At 47.3% G+C, this 24,786-nt stretch overlaps 1 protein-coding gene across 1 annotated transcript; it reads right to left on the bottom strand.

Annotated features, from left to right (window-relative positions):
* Positions 1–303: 303 nt before the first annotated feature.
* On the bottom strand, positions 304–24,285 carry LOC308148160 (LIM and calponin homology domains-containing protein 1-like; the record flags this gene model as incomplete). Its single annotated transcript, XM_080521597.1, has 3 exons — positions 23,982–24,285; positions 3,391–3,461; positions 304–373 (listed from the first exon to the last, which is right to left on the bottom strand). Coding segments are annotated over exons 1-3 (267 nt in total), but the record flags the coding sequence as incomplete, so codon positions are not given.
* Positions 24,286–24,786: the final 501 nt, after the last annotated feature.

The raw sequence follows: 24,786 nt of genomic DNA, 5'->3' as shown, positions 1-24,786 counted from the left end.
CACTCTGGAACCGCTTCTCTGTCGGAACTCTGCAGCTCCAGGAGAACCTCCAGGAGAACCTCCAGGAGAACCTCCAGGAGAACCTCCAGGTTCCCTCCAGGAGAACCTGCAGCATAACTTGGCTGCACAACTGGCTTTCAACGTGTTGCCGTGGAAACGGGAACCTGAAGCGAACCTGGAGGGGGCCTGGAGGTCTCCAGGTCCTGACCTTAGTTTCTCTAAACCACATTCTTCAGATAAACAGATGAACAGGTAAACAGGTAAACAGGTAAACAGGTAAACAGGTAAAGTGACTGGTCTCACCAGAGCAGCGACGGGAGTCGACAACCGGTTGATCTTCTTCACCAGACCTGGTTTGATGGAGCTCAGCAGCCTGTTTACACAGGAAGTACACAGGAAGTAAACAGGAAGTACACAGGAAGTACACAGGAAGTACACAGGAAGTACACAGGAAGTACACAGGAAGCAAAAAGGAAGTAAACAGAAAATAAACAAGAAGTAAACAGGAGGTAAACCGGAAGTAAACAGGAAATAAACACAGGAAATAAACAGGAAGTAAAAAGGAGGTAAACAGGAAATAAACAGGAAATAAACAGGAAGTAAACAGGAAGTAAAAAGGAAGTAAATAGGAAACAGGACGTAAATAGGAAGTAAATAGGAAGTAAACAGGAAACCTCCCTCCCTCCTTCCATCCTTCCCTCCTCCCTCTCTCCTCCTCCCTCCCTCTCCCTCCCTCCCTCTCTCCTTCCCTCTCTCCTCCTCCCTCCCTCCCTCCTCCTCCCTCCCTCCGTCCCTCCTTCCCTCCCTCCCTCCTCCTCCCTCCCTCCCTCCCTCTCTCCTCCTCCCTCCCTCTCCCTCCCTCCCTCCCTCCTTCCCTCTCTCCTCCTCCCTCCCTCCCTCCTCCTCCCTCCCTCCGTCCCTCCTTCCCTCCCTCCCTCCTCCTCCCTCCCTCCCTCCCTCTCTCCTCCTCCCTCCCTCCCTCCCTCCCTCTCTCCTCCTCCCTCCCTCCCTCCCTCTCTCTCTCCTCCTCCCTCCCTCCTCCTCCCTCCCTCCTCTCTCCTCCTTCATCCCTCCCTCCTCTCTCCTCCTCCCTCCCTCTCTCCTCCTCCCTCCCTCCTCCCTCCTCTCTCCTCCTTCCATCCCTCTCTCCCTCCTCTCTCCCTCCTCTCTCCTCCTCCCTCCCTCTCCCTCCCTCCCTCCCTCTCTCCATCTCTCCTCCTCCCTCCCTCTCTCCCTCTCTCCTCCTCCCTCCCTCTCTCCCTCTCTCCTCCTCCCTCCCTCCCTCTCTCTCTCCTCCTCCCTCCCTCTCGCCCTCTCTCCTCCTCCCTCCCTCTCTCCTCCTCCCTCCCTCTCTCCCTCTCTCCTCCTCCCTCCCTCTCTCCCTCTCTCCTCCTCCCTCCCTCTCTCCTCCTCCCTCCCTCTCTCCTCCTCCCTCCCTCTCGCCCTCTCTCCTCCTCCCTCCCTCTCTCCTCCTCCCTCCCTCTCTCCCTCTCTCCTCCTCCCTCCCTCTCTCCCTCTCTTCTCCTCCCTCCCTCTCTCCCTCTCTCCTCCTCCCTCCCTCTCTCCCTCTCTCCTCCTCCCTCCCTCTCTCCCTCTCTCCTCCTCCCTCCCTCCCTCTCTCCTCCTCCCTCCCTCCCTCTCTCTCCTCCTCCCTCCCTCTCTCCTCACTCAGAATAAAAACCTGCAAAAACAACAAAGCTGCTTCGTTTCCTTTCAAACTAAAACGAGTCATTAAAGTTCAGAACTCGTATTGAATCAGTGCCGGTTGTTTGTTTATGTTTGTTTGTTTTGCCTGAATGACATTAAAGTCAAACTGGAGTAAAAACAACAAACTGAGTCACGAGAAAAACAAACAAACAAAGTTTGGTCACGACAGCAGGAAACATTTGGACTCGTTTCTCTGGATAAAAACATGAAACAATTCAAGAGTTTGTGACGAGGCGACGTGTCTTCAGAACTGAACGAGCCACAACATTAAGACCACCTAGTGTCCAACATTCAACATCAAGTCTTCATTTCCAATGTCATTTCCCCCCTGCTGGGATATGAAGACGTCATTAATGTCAAATCAGCAGGTGAACATTTATAAACCACAAAGACTAGATGTTTTCATTTCCTCTGCAAAGGATCAAAGCGGTCCTTTAGGTGATCAAAGCTTCATGTTTCCAGTGAGTCACTTGTAGAAAGTGAAGCTGGAGCAGATTTAGAAACGTGCAGATTAACGATATTAAAGCAGCTGCTGGTAAATGAGTCAGCGAGACGGGAAGAGACTCAGGAATGTTCAGCAGATCAACTGTTTTCACTTTCAGGATCTTCACTCGTTACCAGCGATTAACCCTTTGTTAACCAACCCACACCAAACAGGAAGCTGCTCAACATCTGTTTGTCATTCACAACATGTTTTACTGCCGACTCTGTGTTTTACTGCTAAAATCAAGTGTTTACTAATAAAATCAAGTGTTTACTGCTAAAATCAAGTGTTTACTGCTAAAATCAAGTGTTTACTGCCGACTCTGTGTTTTACTGCTAAAATCAAGTGTTTACTGCTAAAATCAAGTGTTTACTGCTAAAATCAAGTGTTTATTGCTAAAATCAAGTGTTTACTGCCGACTCTGTGTTTTACTGCTAAAATCAAGTGTTTACTACTAAAATCAAGTGTTTACTGCTAAAATCAAGTGTTTACTACTAAAGTAAAGTGTTTACTGCTAAAATAAAGTGTTTACTACTAAAGTAAAGTGTTTACTGCTAAAATCAAGTGTTTACTAATAAAATTAAGTTTTTACTACTAAAATCAAGTGTTTACTAATAAAATAAAATGTTTACTGCCGACTCTGTGTTTTACTACTAAAATCAAGTGTTTACTGCTAAAATAAAGTGTTTAGTGCTAAAATGAAGTGTTTACTGCTAAAATGAAGTGTTTACTGCTGACTCTGTGTGTTTACTACTAAAATCAAGTGTTTACTAATAAAATAAAATGTTTACTGCCGACTCTATGTTTTACTACTAAAATAAAGTGTTTACTACTAAAATCAAGTGTTTACTAATAAAATCAAGTGTTTACTTCTAAAATAAAGTGTTAACTGCTAAAATGAAGTGTTTCAATCAAGTGTTTATTCCAAATTGAAGCATTTTCTCTTGGCTTCAAGTGTTTAAATGAAGTTTTTACTCATAATATCATGTGTTTCCTCATAGAATCAAGTGACCTGCAGAACTTTCTAAAACAGAAAGAAACATTCATTTAGGATGTTTTTAAACGTAAACCAACGGGAGACGATGCTTCCGATGTTTTATTCTGAATAACAAACGGTAAAATGACTTCCTGAAACCCCGACAGGCTCGCGGAGTTTCCAACCTGGCGAGGAGGAAAAGAGGCGTGACGTCAGAACTCACTCGCACAGCAGGATGCCGTTCTCCAGTCCGGCCCGGAGGTCCTTGTCACCGAAGCAGCGTCCCGTCACGGCCTGCAGGGGGCGCAGACAGGAAGCACAAGGCGTGAGCAGTGGAACCAGCAACCTGCGGCCTCCGGGAACCCGGCGCAGCAGAACCACGTTCTAAACAATCCACTCTGGACTGAATGAAGCTCAGAAACAAGCTGCAGCAAACAAAACACCAAGTCTCCCCCTGGGCGCGGCGCTAGGCGCTAAGCGCTAACGAGCTAACGAGCTAACGAGCTTCACATAATCTGCAATCATCCAAAGTGAACGACTCGCAGGGTTAACGTGTCGTGACGCGGGATTATCAGCTGGTGGCGGATCACAACCTGAAGCTGCTGCTGAGGTAAAGACAGGAAGTGATGTCATCTCATCTTCATCAATAATCTCATCTTTATCAATAATCTCATCATCATCAATAATCTCAACATCATCTCATCTTCATCAATAATCTCATCTTCATCAATAATCTCAACACCATCAATAATCTCATCTTCATCAATAATCTCAACATCATCTCATCTGTATAAATCTGAAGTTCATACGAGATACAAAACAATGAAAAGCGCATTTTTCCCAGAATTCATAGCAGCACATTTAAAAAGAAAATAGAGAAAAAACTAAACAAACTGTTAAACCAGAAGTTAGTTTTCTCCCGCTGATGCTGGACCTTCACAATAAAAGTCTCATGAATCCACCTTGTTCACACAAACATTTAAAACCCAAACAGAAACAGGCTGTGAAATAACATCATCCCTCCGTCATCCCTCCGTCACTCCTCCGTCACCCCTCATCACCCCTCCGTCACCCCTCCGTCATCTCTCCGTCATCCCTCCGTCATCCCTCCGTCACCCCTCCGTCATCCCTCATCACCCCTCCGTCATCCCTCCGTCACCCCTCCGTCATCTCTCCGTCACCCCTCCATCATCCCTCCATCACCCCTCCATCATCCCTCCGTCACCCCTCCGTCATCTCTCCGTCACCCCTCCGTCATCCCTCCATCACCCCTCCATCATCCTTCCATCACCCCTCCATCATCTCTCCGTCACCCCTCCGTCACCCCTCCGTCATCCCTCCATAATAAAATGAACCATCAGACTGATGATGTCATCATTTAAAGGAAAACAAAGTCTTTTCAGACCCTGAAGTCGACCCAGTGACGCTCTCGTTTCTAAAAAAAGGTTCTGGATGCAAAGAAGTAAAAATAAATAAGAATAAATATAAGAAGTTGATGAAGGACGAAGATCAAAGAGTGACTGAAGTTTTACTAAAACAAACGTTAGTCTGATGAAAGTGACGCTGCAAACCGTTTTTAAAAAATCTTTTAAAGTGTGAATGGAGGACGAATCCCAACGGGGCTGGAAGCGTCTGGACGTGGCGGAGCTTCCAGCCGCGAGGTCACATGACCACATCAAAGACCGGAATGTGGGCCTTTGTTTGGAGGAATGCTGGAGCATTGTTGGTCCCACAAGCAAAAGCTGCTGATTGGCTTCATTTCCACTTTCACTTCCTTCCCTTTGAGCGCTGAATAAATCCATCTCTCCCTCTCTCCATCCATCCATCCATCCATCCATCCATCCATCCATCCATCCATCCATCTCTCTTCCAATATCTTCCTGGAACTGAAGTGGCCTGAAGAACCGACTGCTGTTAGCTTGAAGGCCGACGATCGAGACGTGACCAGGCAGCTTATCGCCACACGCCCGCCGTACGACCACACGCCCGCCGTACGACCACCACACGCCCGCCGTACGACCACACGGCCGCCGTACGACCACACGCCCGCCGTACGACCACACGGCCGCCGTACGACCACACGGCCGCCGTACGACCACACGGCCGCCGTACGACCACACGCCCGCCGTACGACCACAGGCCCGCCGTACGACCACAGGCCCGCCGTACGACCACACGCCCGCCGTACGACCACACGCCCGCCGTACGACCACACGGCCGCCGTACGACCACACGGCCGCCGTACGACCACACGGCCGCCGTACGACCACACGGCCGCCGTACGACCACACGCCCGCCGTACGACCACACGCCCGCCGTACGACCACACGCCCGCCGTACGACCACACGGCCGCCGTACGACCACACGGCCGCCGTACGACCACACGCCCGCCGTACGACCACACGCCCGCCGTACGACCACAGGCCCGCCGTACGACCACACGCCCGCCGTACGACCACACGGCCGCCGTACGACCACAGGCCCGCCGTACGACCACACGGCCGCCGTACGACCACACGGCCGCCGTACGACCACACGGCCGCCGTACGACCACACGCCCGCCGTACGACCACAGGCCCGCCGTACGACCACAGGCCCGCCGTACGACCACACGCCCGCCGTACGACCACACGCCCGCCGTACGACCACACGGCCGCCGTACGACCACACGGCCGCCGTACGACCACACGGCCGCCGTACGACCACACGGCCGCCGTACGACCACACGCCCGCCGTACGACCACACGCCCGCCGTACGACCACACGCCCGCCGTACGACCACACGGCCGCCGTACGACCACACGGCCGCCGTACGACCACACGGCCGCCGTACGACCACACGCCCGCCGTACGACCACACGCCCGCCGTACGACCACAGGCCCGCCGTACGACCACACGCCCGCCGTACGACCACACGGCCGCCGTACGACCACAGGCCCGCCGTACGACCACACGGCCGCCGTACGACCACACGGCCGCCGTACGACCACACGGCCATGACGGTCTCTGCTTCACTGTGACATAAAGTCAGTCCAGCGTTTCACTAGAAGACGACTCGTCGTCACGACTGCTGCCAATAATCTTGTTAATTCAGTTTGTCCACAAGCTTAATCTGGAAACGCTCCTGATTGAGATTAACGGAACCTGATGACGACAGAACCTGACAACAGAACCTGACAACAACAGAACCTGACAACAGAACCTGACAACAGAACCTGACAACAACAGAGCCTGACGACAACAGAACCTGACAACAGAACCTGACAACAGAACCTGACGACAACAGAACCTGACAACAGAACCTGACAACAGAACCTGACAACAGAACCTGACAACAACAGAACCTGACAACAGAACCTGACAACAGAACCTGACAACAGAACCTGACAACAACAGAACCTGACAACAGAACCTGACAACAGAACCTGAGAACAGAACCTGACGACAACAGAACCTGACGACAACAGAACCTGACGACAACAGAACCTGACAACAGAACCTGACAACAGAACCTGACAACTACAGAACCTGACAACAGAACCTGACAACAGAACCTGACAACTACAGAACCTGACAACTACAGAACCTGACAACTACAGAACCTGACAACTACAGAACCTGACAACAGAACCTGACAACAGAACCTGACAACTACAGAACCTGACAACAGAACCTGACAACTACAGAACCTGACAACAGAACCTGACAACAGAACCTGACAACAGAACCTGACAACTACAGAACCTGACAACAGAACCTGACAACAGAACCTGACAACAATAGAACCTGACAACAGAACCTGACAACAGAACCTGACAACTACAGAACCTGACAACAATAGAACCTGACAACAGAACCTGACAACAGAACCTGACAACAGAACCTGACAACAGAACCTGACAACAGAACCTGCTCGTCCTCCGGCTGAAGCACCAAACCCGCCGCCGGGTCGCCGTCGCACCACTTCCTGTTTGTCAAACGTAAACGAACCGTTTGTCTGCTGCTTCATGAAACGGATCAAATCCAGGACAACAAACAGGAAATGATAAAGGAACCAGTGTTCCTGTGACCACTAGGGGCCCCTCCTGTGACCACTAGGGGCCCCTCCTGTGACCACTAGGGGTTCCTCCTGTGACCACTAGGGGCCCCTCCTCTCACTGGATCAATACACAGAAACACAATGTACAGGCTGAGAAACAGTTTTCTGAAGGTAGATGTACGGATATAGAAACCAACTAGAAGGGGACGAAAGAGCAGAATTAGTTTCATTAGAACGTTTCAGACGAAACTAGGAAACACGTTGGAATCATGATCTGGATCAACAAATCCTCGACTTCAGCGGTCGAACCTTCCCACTACATCCCGGTGTATTGACTCCGTGATGTAGGGTCCGGGTACCTCCCCTCGGAACTCAGACAGTCAACGTCAGTGTGAGTCTGGAAAACTGAATATGTTGCGTATATTTTCGCCGGCTGTCTAATTTCAGCATCATGAGTTTTTCTGGCCGACGCTTCAAAACATCCCGGATTGTTTTGGACGATTCGTCTGAAGGAAACTCGCTGCAGCTTTCAGCAAACCTGCAGCCACAAACAATCACTGAGGACGAACACACACACTTCTCGTAGACACATGATGAGTAGAGACAGAGATTTCTGGGCCGTTTCGAGCCACGCAAGGAAAAAAGAGGCGAATCCTGCAGCAGCAGCTGAAGTCAGTCGGTTCGCAGCCTCAAACTCTTTGTTTTTTTACTTTTGGCTCCAGTTCAGACAAACTTTGCTTTGAGGAAAAAGCTGAAGTTTCTAAATTAATCTAGCCGAAACTAAAACCAGGGTTTCCTGGAGGAGCGTTCTGAAACGGTAATGATGGCGAAGAGGAGCTAGCATGACGGCGAGGAATCGCTCCGGAGAGAAACCCTGCAGGACGGCGCGACTCAGAGAACGAGTGCTTTTCTCTTTGCAGAGAACTGAAGTTCAAAGTGTTGGAAAACCTCCAGCGTGACGACAAAGAAACAACATGAGAGGAAAATGTTCCAGGTGTAGAACCTGTTCCAGGCCTAGAACCTGTTCCAGGCCTAGAACCTGTTCCAGGTGTAGAACCTGTTCCAGGTGTAGAACCTGTTCCAGGTGTAGAACCTGTTCCAGGCCTAGAACCTGTTCCAGGTGTAGAACCTGATTGTTCCCCATCATCACCGTCTTCCTGGAACATGGACGGTCTTTTCTGCTTCTGACTCTATTTACACAGTAAAACACTGCCGACGACCAAACGCCACGTTTGTGACCAGATAGAAGCTCCACGAGTTCAGAACTCATGTTTGGTGTGTGAAAGGAAAATCTCTGCGTGGTAGTCTTTATTCTAACAGTTGTTAGTCTTTATTCTAACAGTTGTTAGTCTTTATTCTAACAACTGTTAGTCTTTATTCTAACAGTTGTTAGTCTTTATTCTAACAGTTGTTAGTCTTTATTCTAACAGTTGTTAGTCTTTATTCTAACAGTTGTTAGTCTTTATTCTAACAGTTGTTAGTCTTTATTCTAACAACTGTTAGTCTTTATTCTAACAGTTGTTAGTCTTTATTCTAACAGTTGTTAGTCTTTATTCTAACAGTTGTTAGTCTTTATTCTAACAACTGTTAGTCTTTATTCTAACAACTGTTAGTCTTTATTCTAACAGTTGTTAGTCTTTATTCTAACAGTTGTTAGTCTTTATTCTAACAGTTGTTAGTCTTTATTCTAACAACTGTTAGTCTTTATTCTAACAACTGTTAGTCTTTATTCTAACAGTTGTTAGAATAAAGACTAACAGTTGTTAGTCTTTATTCTAACAACTGTTAGTCTTTATTCTAACAACTGTTAGTCTTTATTCTAACAGTTGTTAGTCTTTATTCTAACAGTTGTTAGAATAAAGACTAACAGTTGTTAGTCTTTATTCTAACAACTGTTAGCGTTCGCATCATCTGCAGGTTATTTCAAGAGTTATAAGGAAAGTTAGATGATGATGAACAAGTGTTAGGGTCTAGGTTTAGGGTTAGGGTTTATGTTTAGGGTTTAGGGATAGGGATAGGGTTAGGGTTTAGGTTTAGGTTTATGTTTATGTTTAGGGTTAGGGTCTAGGTTTAGGTTTAGGGTTTAGGTTTAGGGATAGGGTTAGGGTTTAGGGTTCAGTTTAGGGTTTAGGGTTAGAGTTTAGGGTTCAGGGTTAAGTTTAGGGTTTAGGTATAGGGTTAGGGTTAAGATAAAGGTTAAGGTTAGGGTTTAGGTTTAGGGTTAGGGTTTAGGGCTATGGTTAGGGTTTAGGTTTAGGGTAAAAGTTCTAGGGTTAAGGGATAGGTTTAGGTTTATGTTTAGGGTTAGGGTTTAGGGTAAAAGTACTAGGGTTAAGGGAGGGCTAGGGTTAGGGTAAAAGTACTAGGGTTAAGGGATAGGTTTAGGGTTAGGGTTAGGGTTAGGGTTTAGGGTAAAAGTTCTAGGGTTTAGGGGTAGGTTTAGGGTTAGGGTTAGGGTTTAGGTTCAGGGTAACCCTGCTCAATGACACCTCCTCTGATTGGTGGACCTCCAGACATCCAGAGCAGCAGAGAAACATCAGATCGTCTCCATGACGACGACTTCACGGTCGTCTGGTGCTAAAGTGGGACAGTGAAGCTGAACAAACACATGGTTCTGGTTCTGGTTCTGGTTCTGGCTCTGGTTCTGGTTCTGGTTCTGGCTCTGGTTCTGGTTCTGGTTCTGCTCCCCCTGGAGGTCCAGACCACCCGGAAGGTTCTGGTCAGCCCTCGCTGCTGTTCCCCCTCAGGAACCGAGACCAGCAAGTGGAACCAAAAGTAGCACAAGTCATGAGTTTCTCTCATCTCATTGTTGTAAATCTTGTTAAAGTCAATCTGCTGGAAATAAAACACAGATTGACAATAATTTCCCTTCTGGCACAACAAACCTTCCCGGGATTCTAACAGCTGTTATAACGTCTCCTGTGTGGAAGTGTTCTGGGCTGTGGGGGGATTCATCCTCTCACCCTCAACTTTAACCCTCACACTTATTCACACGGTGACGGAGACACTGATTAATATATACATACACATTTAATTAGTTAACTCAAATCAAATATGACGGTAAAAGTCAACAAAGTCGTGGGAACGACGATTTGAGTGTGGAGATTTTATATTAGTGACTAAAACCTCCTGGTTCCGTTATTTCATTCATTCATTTGCTTTGTTTTTACGTTTTTAAGGAACATGAAGAGGAGGAAGAGGAAGAGGAAGAGGAAGAGGAAGAGGAAGAGGAGGAAGAGGAAGAGGAAGAGGAGGAAGAGGAGGAAGAGGAGGAAGAGGAAGAGGAAGAGGAAGAGGAAGAGGAAGAGGAGGAAGAGGAAGAGGAAGAGGAGGAAGAGGAAGAGGAAGAGGAGGAAGAGGAAGAGGAAGAGGAGGAAGAGGAGGAAGAGGAGGAAGAGGAAGAGGAAGAGGAAGAGGAAGAGGAAGAGGAGGAAGAGGAAGAGGAGGAAGAGGAAGAGGAAGAGGAGGAAGAGGAAGAGGAAGAGGAAGAGGAAGAGGAAGAAGAGGAAGACTGCATCTCTAACAGACGAATGAAACTAAGACGAGGACAAACTGGAAGTCGAAGCTGATTATTGTCCTGTTTGTGCTGCAGTGTGTGTGTGTGTGTGTGTGTGTGTGTGTGTGTGTGTGTGTGTGTGTGTGTGTGTGTGTGTGTGTGTGTGTGTGTGTGTGTGTCCAAAATAAAAGTGTCAGGTGTTTTAATAACACATTAATCATTATGACGACGTTTAAAAAACCAGACGACACAAAAAGGAGAGTTTTTCTATTGTGTTGCTAAAAAGCAACAACAGCTCGTCATGGGCGCCGCCATCTTGGATATTTTGAGCTCTCCTATTGGACCAGCAGTGACATGTGACTCAGACGCAGAGCAAAACAACAACAATATCATTACGCCAGTAAAAATAGTGCCGACTTTAAACACTGGCATTAAAAAAAAGTGCAGGATGACACAAGGAGACGTTTTGACATGGAGCTCAGGACTAATGTGTCTTTATAACGGTGTGAAGACGTTTTAGTGTCTCCATGTGGGACAAACATCCTTCATGAGAGTAAAAAGCCACATGACAACATACTGGACATATGAGGACACACTGGACATATGAGGACATATTGGACATATGAGGACATACTGGATATATGAGGACATATTGGATATATGAGGACATACTGGACATATGAGGACATACTGGATATATGAGGACATACTGGATATATGAGGACATACTGGACATATGAGGACACACTGGACATATGAGGACATACTGGACATATGAGGACACACTGGACATATGAGGACATACTGGATATATGAGGACATACTGGATATATGAGGACATACTGGACATATGAGGACATACTGGATATATGAGGACATACTAGACATATGAGGACATACTGGATATATGAGGACATACTGGATATATGAGGACATACTGGACATATGAGGACATACTGGACATATGAGGACATACTAGACATATGAAGACATACTGGACATATGAGGACATACTGGATATATGAGGACATACTGGATATATGAGGACATACTGGACATATGAGGACATACTGGACATATGAGGACATACTAGACATATGAGGACATACTGGATATATGAGGACATACTGGACATATGAGGACATACTGGATATATGAGGACATACTGGATATATGAGGACATACTGGACATATGAGGACATACTGGACATATGAAACTTAGTAACATATCAGTTGGAAATCATATGTAAAACTACGTTCTGTGAAACCTCAGTTGGAGAATGGTAAGGCTCTGCCATACGTCTCCATACTGACCAGCCCTTCAGTGACCCCCCCCCCCCCCCACAGGAAGGGAACAAAGACCCCCGTGTCGGCCGGCGGTCCTCAAGCTCAGCTCCCCGAGTCTCCAATATCCTGTCAGCCACACTTCCCTGAGCCTCGGGCGCCGCCTCACCGCCGCCACACCAAGAGCTGGGGGCAGGGGGCGTGGCCTCACTGCCCCGCCCCCCCCAGGTTAATACCTGCTTCCACGCAGCACAGAGCTTCATTCAGGCTTCAGAACAACATCCAGAGGAAACAGAAGGTTTCGCTCTCTGAAGCTGCGTTTGTTTCCTTCTGGTCATTATCGATGCAGGAAGTCACAAGGCGCCATTGATTCCGTCCGTCTATTAATAAAACGTCAATAAGTTCATCAGTCAGAACGTCGCAGGACTAAAACAGTTTTAACCCCTTCATGTCCAAAGTTCATCTCCTGCATGAAGCGTCCAGCAAAGTCGTCTCTACATTTTCTTTCTATTTTCTTGGAGACGATCAGCATTTTGCAGCGGCGTTCATGTGGAGGCGCCGCGGCGGCTTTCGTGTGGAGGTTGCCAGGCAACGGCCCTGAATCCCGCTAAACACAGCCGGACGACAACAAGTCATTCATCTGCTGCTTCCAGAGACAATCTGAGCAGGAACAACCTGCTGCAACGCTTGAACCCGTCAGACCAACGCCCTCCGACACACTGCTCCGTCACCGGGTCAACACCAACACCGGGTCAACACCGGGTCAACACCGGGTCAACACCAGGTCAACACCGGGCCAACACCGGGTCAACACCAACACCGGGTCAACACCAACACCAGGTCAACACCAACACCGGGTCAACACCAACACCGGGTCAACACCGGGTCAACACCAACACCGGGTCAACACCAACACCAGGTTAACACCAACACCGGGTCAACACCGGGTCAACACCACCACCAGTTCAGGACGGATTCACACTCGAAGGTCAACATGTGAAACAACAACTGGACTCTGGTTCCTAATTGGTTCCTGCACAGCCTCAAAACCACAATCCGCCTCCACCGATCCTCCAAACCTCCAGGACCTGTTCCTCAGGACCAAGGAGGAACGAACCCCAGTGCCTCTGAGCAGCACTTCCTCTACCCCAGTGCCTCTGAGCAACACTTCCTCTACCCCAGTGCCTCTGAGCAGCACTTCCTCTACCCCAGTGCCTCTGAGCAACACTTCCTCTACCCCAGTGCCTCTGAGCAGCACTTCCTCTACCCCAGTGCCTCTGAGCAACACTTCCTGTACCCCAGTGCCTCTGAGCAACACTTCCTCTACCCCAGTGCCTCTGAGCAGCACTTCCTCTACCCCAGTGCCTCTGAGCAACACTTCCTCTACCCCAGTGCCTCTGAGCAGCACTTCCTCTACCCCAGTGCCTCTGAGCAACACTTCCTCTACCCCAGTGCCTCTGAGCAACACTTCCTCTACCCCAGTGCCTCTGAGCAACACTCCAAACAAAGACTTTATGAGCAGATTAAGATGCTGAAAGATTAAAAAAACTAAACTAAAACAACTGAACAAAGTTCACCATTGTGAGATACTGAAAATATTCCAGAGGACTGAGACTAAGTGTCGGTAACCAGTTGGTAACCAGTTGGAAACCAGGTGGTAACCAGTCGGTAACCAGTCGGTAACCAGTTGGTAACCAGGTGGTAACCAGGTGGTAACCAGTCGGTAACCAGTTGGTAACCAGGTGGTAACCAGTTGGAAACCAGGTGGTAACCAGTCGGTAACCAGTCGGTAACCAGTTGGTAACCAGGTGGTAACCAGGTGGTAACCAGTCGGTAACCAGTTGGTAACCAGGTGGTAACCAGTTGGTAACCAGTTGGAAACCAGGTGGTAACCAGTCGGTAACCAGTTGGTAACCAGGTGGTAACCAGGTGGTAACCAGTCGGTAACCAGTCGGTAACCAGTCGGTAACCAGGTGGTAACCAGGTGGTAACCAGGTGGTAACCAGTCGGTAACCAGTCGGTAACCAGGTGGTAACCAGGTGGTAACCAGGTGGTAACCAGTCGGTAACCAGTCGGTAACCAGTCGGTAACCAGGTGGTAACCAGGTGGTAACCAGTCGGTAACCAGTTGGTAACCAGGTGGTAACCAGGTGGTAACCAGTCGGTAACCAGTCGGTAACCAGTCGGTAACCAGTCGGTAACCAGGTGGTAACCAGGTGGTAACCAGGTGGTAAAGAGTGGCGACCAAGAGAAGAAAAGAGCATTGTGCTGAAAAATGTTCACAAACGACTCGTCTAAGCAGATTTCAGAAGGAATGCAGTTCCTGAGTCGGAGCTCACATTCCTGCTGGAACCCTGAACGCTGGCCGTCCAAGCCCCGCCCCCAGAGGCCCCGCCCCCAGAGGCTCCGTCCCCCAGAGGCCCCGCGCCCCCCAGTGGCTCCGCCCCCAGAGGCTCTGCGCCCTCAAGAGGCCCCGCGCCCCCAGAGGCTCCGCCCCCAGAGGCCCCGCCACCAGAGGCCCCGCCCCCAGAGGCTCCCCGTTGTTTAAAAACGGTTTGAACAGATTCTATTAGAGCTGCTCACTGAGTTTCTGAAAATAAAGACCAAAATGTAAAGTTTCTGAAAATGTGTCAAATGGAGAAGAAAGATGTTTTTACTGATTCTTCAACATCATCACTTCATCTCCATCACCACCACTTCACCTCCATCACCACCACTTCATCTCCATCACCACCACTTCATCTCCATCACCACCACTTCATCTCCATCATCACCACTTCATCTCCATGAATCAGACGTCCAGCAGTGAATCTCGGGATTCTTTGTTCCAGATGTTGAAACAATAACCTGCGTGACGTTTCGGAGTCGGAGAAAGAAAAGTTTCATCCTTTATTTCCATGAACCAAACAAAGATTCAGCCATGATGTCATAATGATAATAATAATAATAATAATAATAATAATAATAATAATGAAAGTCGTGTCATATCAAGAAATCCGTGATGAAACATCCCTGCTGGTTCTCAGAGTCGTGCTTGAGGGGAAAAACTCCCAGAATGCACCAGGGAAAACTCCCAGAATGCACCAGGGAAAACTCCCAGAATGCACCAGGGAAAACTCCCAGAATGCACCAGGAAAAACTCCCAGAATGCAACAGGGAAAACTCCCAGAATGCAACAGGGAAAACTCCCAGAATGCAACAGGGAAAACTCCCAGAATGCACCAGGAAAAACTCCCAGAATGCACCAGGGAAAACTCCCAGAATGCACCAGGGAAAACTCCCAGAATGCACCAGGAAAAACTCCCAGAATGCACCAGGGAAAACTCCCAGAATGCAACAGGGAAAACTCCCAGAATGCAACAGGGAAAACTCCCAGAATGCAACAGGGAAAACTCCCAGAATGCACCAGGAAAAACTCCCAGAATGCAACAGGGAAAACTCCCAGAATGCACCAGGAAAAACTCCCAGAATGCAACAGGGAAAAACTCCCAGAATGCACCAGGGAAAACTCCCAGAATGCACCAGGAAAAACTCCCAGAATGCACCAGGGAAAACTCCCAGAATGCAACAGGGAAAACTCCCAGAATGCACCAGGAAAAACTCCCAGAATGCAACAGGGAAAAACTCCCAGAATGCACCAGGGAAAACTCCCAGAATGCACCAGGGAAAACTCCCAGAATGCACCAGGAAAAACTCCCAGAATGCACCAGGAAAAACTCCCAGAATGCACCAGGGAAAACTCCCAGAATGCAACAGGGAAAACTCCCAGAATGCACCAGGAAAAACTCCCAGAATGCAACAGGGAAAAACTCCCAGAATGCACCAGGGAAAACTCCCAGAATGCAACAGGGAAAACTCCCAGAATGCACCAGGAAAAACTCCCAGAATGCACCAGGGAAAACTCCCAGACTGCAACAGGACAGAGAAGATTTCTGGTTTTTACTCAGAAAGTTTCAGTAAAATTGTCTTCATGTTGAGGTTGAAGTGGTTTTTCTGCTGGAATCTACTGGTTTTGTTAAAATATAGATTGTCCTGGTCCTGGTCCTGGTCCTAGTCCTAGTCCTAGTCCTGGCCCTGGCCCTGGCCCTGGCCCTGGCCCTGGTCCTGGTCCTGGTCCTGGCCCTGGCCCTGGTCCCCTCAGCGTGCCGCTGGTGGCGAATAATCGCTAATCCACACTAATCTGGCCAGATGCTGCTCCTCCCCCTCCTCTCCTCCTCCTCCACCACCTCCTCCTCCTCCACCTCCTCTCCTCCTCCACCACCTCCTCCTCCACCACCTCCTCCTCCTCCTCCACCTCCTCCTCCCCCTCCTCTCCTCCTCCTCCTCCACCTCCTCCTCCACCTCCTCTCCTCCTCCTCCTCCTCCACCTCCTCCTCCCCCACCTCCTCCTCCTCCCTAACAGAACAAACTAAAAACAGGAACTGAATTGTTGTTGAAGAGAAAAGACTCTGATGTCGTCGTTCAGGAACGTTTGTGTTCCTGGAAGAACAAGTCCTGACTGCTTCCCCTGTGTGTGTGTGTGTGTGTGTGTGTGTGTGTGTGTGTGTGTGTGTGTGTGTGTGTGTGTGTGTGTGTGTGTGTGTGTGTGTGTGTGTGTGTGTGTGTGTGTGTGTGTGTGTGTGTGTGTGTGTGTGTTACAACAAGAAGCTGGTGTTAGGTTGGTGGTTGTGGTTGAATCCCTCCGTTTCCATGGCGACACCTTCACTCTTCAGTAATTACTAAAGTACTTCAGGAGTTGTTAATGAGTAAATGACAGTTTACTTCCATTAATCATTTAAGTTTTTCATGAATTACTTGCAGTGATCTATTACTTGCAGTGATCTATTACTTGCAGTAATCTATTACTTTCAGTAATCCTAATGCTAATAACAACCAGAAACCCCGACGTCTGTGACAAAGTCCTGAGTTCAACCTGCTTTAATCCAGCTGCTCTGCCTGACGGGGGAATAATCCCAGCAGCTGCAGAGCAGGAAGCTGCTGCTGTTGTTGTTGTTGTTGTTGTTGTTGTTGTTGACGTTGTTGTTGACGTCGTGATGCAAACTGAAACTCCACAATGAGGATTAAGCAGCAGAGTCGCTGCAGCATGAAGAGAAAAGTACAGCCACAGCGGGGATGGGGGGGGGGGGCTGCTAATCCCTGTGGAGTTTGTTAATCCGCCACATGATCACCTTTCACCCCGAAAGAGCCGTCGTCATAGAGCGTCATAAAGCATCATCATAGAGCATCATAGAGCGTCATAAAGCATCATCATAGAGCGTCATAGAGCGTCATAAAGCATCATCATAGAGCGTCATAGAGCGTCATAAAGCATCATCATAGAGCGTCATAGAGCGTCATAAAGCATCATCATAGAGCGTCATAGAGCGTCATAAAGCATCATCATAGAGCATCATAGAGCGTCATAAAGCATCATCATAGAGCATCATAGAGCGTCATAAAGCATCATCATAGAGCGTCATAGAGCGTCATAAAGCATCATCATAGAGCGTCATAGAGCGCCATAGAGCATCATAGAGCATCATCATAGAGCATCATAGAGCATCATAGAGCGTCATCATAGAGCATCATAAAGCATCATCATAGAGCATCATCATAGAGCGTCATAGAGCGCCATAGAGCATCATCATAGAGCATCATCATAGAGCATCATCATAGAGCATCATAGAGCGCAATAGAGCATCATCATAGAGCATCATCATAGAGCATCATAGAGCGCCATAGAGCATCATCATAGAGCATCATAGAGCGCCATAGAGCATCATCATAGAGCACCATAGAGCATCATAGAGCATCATCATAGAGCGTCATAGAGCACCATAGAGCACCATAGAGCATCATCATAGAGCATCATCATAGAGCATCATAGAGCGCCATAGAGCATCATCATAGAGCGCCATAGAGCATCATAGAGCATCATAGAGCACCATAGAGCGTCATAGAGCATCATAGAGCATCATAGAGCGCCACCGCTGCGGAGAACAAACCCCTCGAGAAGAAACGCAAACACAACGAGTTCCACCAACACAAAGTGCCGAGTCAGCACTTTGCTTCAACAGGAAATGTTTCTCTGATAAACAAACATTAACTAGATCATAACCACACTGCTGGATTAACTAGATCATAACTAGACCGCTGGATTAACTAGATCATAACTAGACCGCTGGATTAACTAGATCATAACCACACTGCTGGATTAACTAGATCATAACCACACTGCTGGATTAACTAGATCATAACTAGACTGCTGGATTAACTAGATCATAACTAGACCGCTGGATTAACTAGATCATAACTAGACCGCTGGATTAACTAGATCATAACCACACTGCTGGATTAACTAGATCATAACTAGACTGCTGGATTAACTAGATCATAACTCGACCGCTGGATTAACTAGCTCATAACTCGACCGCTGGATTAACTAGATCATAACTAGACCGCTGGATTAACTAGATCATAACTAGACTGCTGGATTAACTAGATCATAACTCGACCGCTGGATTAACTAGATCATAACTAGACCGCTGGATTAACTAGATCATAACTAGACCGCTGGATTAACTAGATCATAACCACACTGCTGGATTAACTAGATCATAACTAGACCGCTGGATTAACTAGATCATAACTAGACTGCTGGATTAACTAGATCATAACTAGACTGCTGGATTAACTAGATCATAACCACACTGCTGGATTAACTAGATCATAACTCGACCGCTGGATTAACTAGCTCATAACTCGACCGCTGGATTAACTAGATCATAACTAGACCGCTGGATTAACTAGATCATAACTAGACTGCTGGATTAACTAGATCATAACTCGACCGCTGGATTAACTAGATCATAACTAGACCGCTGGATTAACTAGATCATAACTAGACCGCTGGATTAACTAGATCACAACCACACTGCTGGATTAACTAGATCATAACCAGACTGCTGGATTAACTAGATCATAACTAGACTGCTGGATTAACGAGACCATAACCACACTGCTGGATTAACTAGATCATAACTAGACTGCTGGATTAACTAGATCATAACTCGACCGCTGGATTAACTAGATCATAACTAGACTGCTGGATTAACTAGATCATAACTAGACCGCTGGATTAACTAGATCACAACCACACTGCTGGATTAACTAGATCATAACTAGACCGCTGGATTAACTAGATCACAACCACACTGCTGGATTAACTAGATCATAACTAGACCGCTGGATTAACTAGATCACAACCACACTGCTGGATTAACTAGATCATAACCACACTGCTGGATTAACTAGATCATAACTAGACTGCTGGATTAACTAGATCATAACCACACTGCTGGATTAACTAGATCATAACTAGACTGCTGGATTAACTGGATCATAACTAGACTGCTGGATTAACTAGAGCATAACTAGACCGCTGGATTAACTAGATCATAACCACACTGCTGGATTAACTAGATCATAACCAGACCGCTGGATTAACTAGATCATAACCAGACTGCTGGATTAACTAGATCATAACTCGACCGCTGGATTAACTAGATCATAACCACACTGCTGGATTAACTAGATCATAACCAGACTGCTGGATTAACTAGATCATAACTAGACTGCTGGATTAACTAGATCATAACTCGACCGCTGGATTAACTAGATCATAACTAGACCGCTGGATTAACTAGATCATAACTAGACCGCTGGATTAACTAGATCACAACTAGACTGCTGGATTAACGAGACCATAACCACACTGCTGGATTAACTAGATCATAACTAGACTGCTGGATTAACTAGATCATAACTCGACCGCTGGATTAACTAGATCATAACTAGACCGCTGGATTAACTAGATCATAACTAGACTGCTGGATTAACTAGATCATAACTAGACTGCTGGATTAACGAGACCATAACCACACTGCTGGATTAACTAGATCATAACTAGACTGCTGGATTAACTAGATCATAACTCGACCGCTGGATTAACTAGATCATAACTAGACTGCTGGATTAACTAGATCATAACTAGACCGCTGGATTAACTAGATCACAACCACACTGCTGGATTAACTAGATCATAACTAGACCGCTGGATTAACTAGATCACAACCACACTGCTGGATTAACTAGATCATAACTAGACCGCTGGATTAACTAGATCACAACCACACTGCTGGATTAACTAGATCATAACCAGACTGCTGGATTAACTAGATCATAACTAGACTGCTGGATTAACGAGATCATAACCACACTGCTGGATTAACTAGATCATAACTAGACTGCTGGATTAACTGGATCATAACTAGACTGCTGGATTAACTAGAGCATAACTAGACCGCTGGATTAACTAGATCATAACCACACTGCTGGATTAACTAGATCATAACCAGACCGCTGGATTAACTAGATCATAACCAGACTGCTGGATTAACTAGATCATAACTCGACCGCTGGATTAACTAGATCATAACCACACTGCTGGATTAACTAGATCATAACCAGACTGCTGGATTAACTAGATCATAACTAGACTGCTGGATTAACTAGATCATAACCAGACTGCTGGATTAACTAGATCATAACTAGACCGCTGGATTAACTAGATCATAACCACACTGCTGGATTAACTAGATCATAACTAGACTGCTGGATTAACTAGATCATAACCAGACTGCTGGATTAACTAGATCATAACTAGACCGCTGGATTAACTAGATCATAACCACACTGCTGGATTAACTAGATCATAACCAGACTGCTGGATTAACTAGATCATAACCACACTGCTGGATTAACTAGATCATAACTAGACCGCTGGATTAACTAGATCATAACCACACTGCTGGATTAACTAGATCATAACCAGACCGCTGGATTAACTAGATCATAACCACACTGCTGGATTAACTAGATCATAACTAGACTGCTGGATTAACTAGATCATAACCACACTGCTGGATTAACTAGATCATAACTAGACTGCTGGATTAACTAGATCATAACCACACTGCTGGATTAACTAGATCATAACCACACTGCTGGATTAACTAGATCATAACTAGACTGCTGGATTAACTAGATCATCTTAACCTCATTGCGTCAGTGTTTCTGCCGTTGCCGTGGAAACAAACATCGTTTTCAAAATGTGAATTTTTCAGAGATGAAAACAAAAAAACGAACGTGGAAACTTGATGTGAACGACTGGAGAGGTTTTGTTCTCCACAGTCATATAATCCTAGAACACCGTGAGTCGTTTACTGCAGGTCTGACTCGTCTCAGATCGTTTAGAAGAAGCAGGTCTGACTCGTCTCAGATAGTTTAGAAGAAGCAGGACTGACTCGTCTCAGATCGTTTAGAAGAAGCAGGTCTGACTCGTCTCAGATCGTTTAGAAGAAGCGGGTCTGACTCGTCTCAGATCGTTTAGAAGAAGCGGGTCTGACTCGTCTCAGATCGTTTAGAAGAAGCGGGTCTGACTCGTCTCAGATCGTTTAGAATAAGCGGGTCTGACTCGTCTCAGATCGTTTAGAAGAAGCGGGTCTGACTCGTCTCAGATCGTTTAGAAGAAGCAGGTCTGACTCGTCTCAGATAGTTTAGAAGAAGCAGGTCTGACTCGTCTCAGATCGTTTAGAAGAAGCAGGTCTGACTCGTCTCAGATCGTTTAGAAGAAGCGGGTCTGACTCGTCTCAGATCGTTTAGAAGAAGCAGGTCTGACTCGTCTCAGATAGTTTAGAAGAAGCAGGTCTGACTCGTCTCAGATCGTTTAGAAGAAGCAGGTCTGACTCGTCTCAGATCGTTTAGAAGAAGCAGGACTGACTCGTCTCAGATCGTTTAGAAGAAGCGGGACTGACTCGTCTCAGATAGTTTAGAAGAAGCGGGTCTGACTCGTCTCAGATCGTTTAGAAGAAGCGGGTCTGACTCGTCTCAGATCGTTTAGAAGAAGCGGGTCTGACTCGTCTCAGATCGTTTAGAAGAAGCAGGACTGACTCGTCTCAGATCGTTTAGAAGAAGCAGGTCTGACTCGTCTCAGATCGTTTAGAAGAAGCAGGTCTGACTCGTCTCAGATAGTTTAGAAGAAGCAGGTCTGACTCGTCTCAGATCGTTTAGAAGAAGCGGGTCTGACTCGTCTCAGATCGTTTAGAAGAAGCAGGTCTGACTCGTCTCAGATCGTTTAGAAGAAGCAGGTCTGACTCGTCTCAGATCGTTTAGAAGAAGCGGGTCTGACTCGTCTCAGATCGTTTAGAAGAAGCAGGACTGACTCGTCTCAGATCGTCTAGAAGAAGCGGGACTGACTCGTCTCAGATCGTCTAGAAGAAGCAGGACTGACTCGTCTCAGATCGTTTAGAAGAAGCGGGTCTGACTCGTCTCAGATCGTTTAGAAGAAGCAGGTCTGACTCGTCTCAGATCGTTTTGATTCGTCTCAGACAATAGAAACACAGGATCGGTTGTCGAGGCGACACTCGATCTGTCCTGCAGTCACATACTGACTGAGGCTTTGTGCAGGTTCAGGAGGGGCGGGGCTCCCCGGGGGGCGGGGCTCCCCGGGGGGCGGGGCTCCAGGCCCGTCACCAGGTGTGTGAGGATAATGAAGACGGTCCTCGGAGGACGAGACGGGAGATTGTGGGTCATTGAGGCGTTTTAAGGCTCGGACCCTGGAGGAGCTCAGAGCGGCCGTCGCCCCCTGCTGGTGGGAAAGAAAGGTTTTTTAAATAGTTCATTAAAATCAAAGTGTGTATTAATTTAATCTGATTCTTTAAACTGAACCACATTGACACCAAGTCTGAACATCCCCGATCAGGATCAAACTGATCGACTGTGTCATGATTGGTCAGAACCTGATTGGTCGATTGATCCGACGAGTTAAACTACCAACGGTCACTGGTTTCCCTGGAAACCGACCGGGAAGGTTCAAAGGTCAACTTCTGGAACAGGAAGTGGAGAAACGACGTTCAGAATCTCACTGAACCTCGAGTTTCATCCTGAACGACCACGATCCTCTCAGAGCTCAGCGGCAGCGGGTTCTGCCGTTTCCATGGCGACGGCGTGTTTCTGAAACGTCCAAGATGGCGGCAGGACAAGACTCTGAAACTCTTTTTATCCTCGATATTCACGACTCCTGGAGGCTGAGTAATCTGAAACTGATATTAATCTCAATAATCTGAAACTGAGATGAATCTCAATAATCTGAAACTGAGATTAAACTCTATAATCTGAAACTGAGATTAATCTCAATAATCTGAAACTGAGATGAATCTCAATAATCTGAAACTGAGATTAAACTCAATAATCTGAAACTGAGATGAATCTCAATAATCTGAAACTGAGATTTAATCTCAATAATCTGAAACTGAGATTAAACTCAATAATCTGAAACTGAGATGAATCTCAATAATCTGAAACTGAGATGAATCTCAATAATCTGAAACTGAGATTAATCTCAATAATCTGAAACTGAGATGAATCTCAATAATCTGAAACTGAGATTAAACTCAATAATCTGAAACTGAGATGAATCTCAATAATCTGAAACTGAGATTTAATCTCAATAATCTGAAACTGAGATTAAACTCAATAATCTGAAACTGAGATGAATCTCAATAATCTGAAACTGAGATTAAACTCAATAATCTGAAACTGAGATGAATCTCAATAATCTGAAACTGAGATGAATCTCAATAATCTGAAACTGAGATTTCGGCTCCATCACTCCTCCATCACTCCTCCATCACTCCTCCATCAGCCCGTTTCCTGCCTGTCCTCACTAACGTCCTCATCTCATCTCATCTCTCATGGATGAGATTCTTCTGACACACACACACACACACACACACACACACACACACACACACACACACACACACACACACACACACACACACACACACACACACACACACGCAGGACCAACTTTGTGACTCAGCCCCGCAGCGGACCGGAAGCACCTGCAGCCCCGCCAGAACCAGAACCAGAACCAGAACCTCCAACACTCACCTCGATCCAGGTCTGCGCCTCCTGCGCCGCGCGGTCCTCCTCCGGGGGGGGCCGCTGCGCCGGGCAGTCCTCCTCCGGGGGGGGCCGCTGCGCCCCCGGTCCGCTGGCAGCGGCCGGACTGGCCATCGGGGCACCGGCGCGTCTCCGCTAAAAGCCGCACAGGCGCGTAAAAAGCCGCGGGGTTCCCCCCGGGTGGGTGGAGGGGGGGGGGCGGGCACCGGGAGGACGGGCACCGGGAGGACGGGCACCGGGAGGACGGGCACCGGGAGGACGGGCACCGGGAGGACGGGCACCGGGTGCTGCTCAGCAGAGTCCGTCCTGCCGGAGACTGAAGAGGACAGCCGGCGCAAAGCGCACCGAGCGCACCGGCGCTTCCGGCGGCCGCCACCACAATAAAAGCTTCACGCTGCGTCATTTCATCTGATTCTTATTTTTTTATTAACTCATTTCAGGCACATAGTATCTCACACACACACACACACACACGTAATATCATTTATCAACCATATATCTATCTGTATATCTATATCTCTATTTCTCTCTCTCTCTATATATATATATAGATAAAGATACAGATATAGATACATATATATATATATATATATAGATATATATAGATATAAATATGTTTTTCAAATAAAAGATCAATAATGAGATTTCTTAGGCTCTTATTGTGACTGCGGCAGGACTTCCGGCTTGACGCCGACTGATCCGCTCCGGTGCTGCAGAGATCAGTCCAGCAGAACACACACACACACACACACACAACTTTCTGTTTCCAACAAAGTCTGTGACGTCATGAAGT

This window comes from Blennius ocellaris (assembly GCF_963422515.1).
Source record: "Blennius ocellaris genome assembly, contig: SCAFFOLD_107, whole genome shotgun sequence".
Lineage (NCBI taxonomy): Eukaryota > Metazoa > Chordata > Actinopteri > Blenniiformes > Blenniidae > Blennius > Blennius ocellaris.
This window is presented reverse-complemented; position numbering and strand designations above follow the sequence as displayed.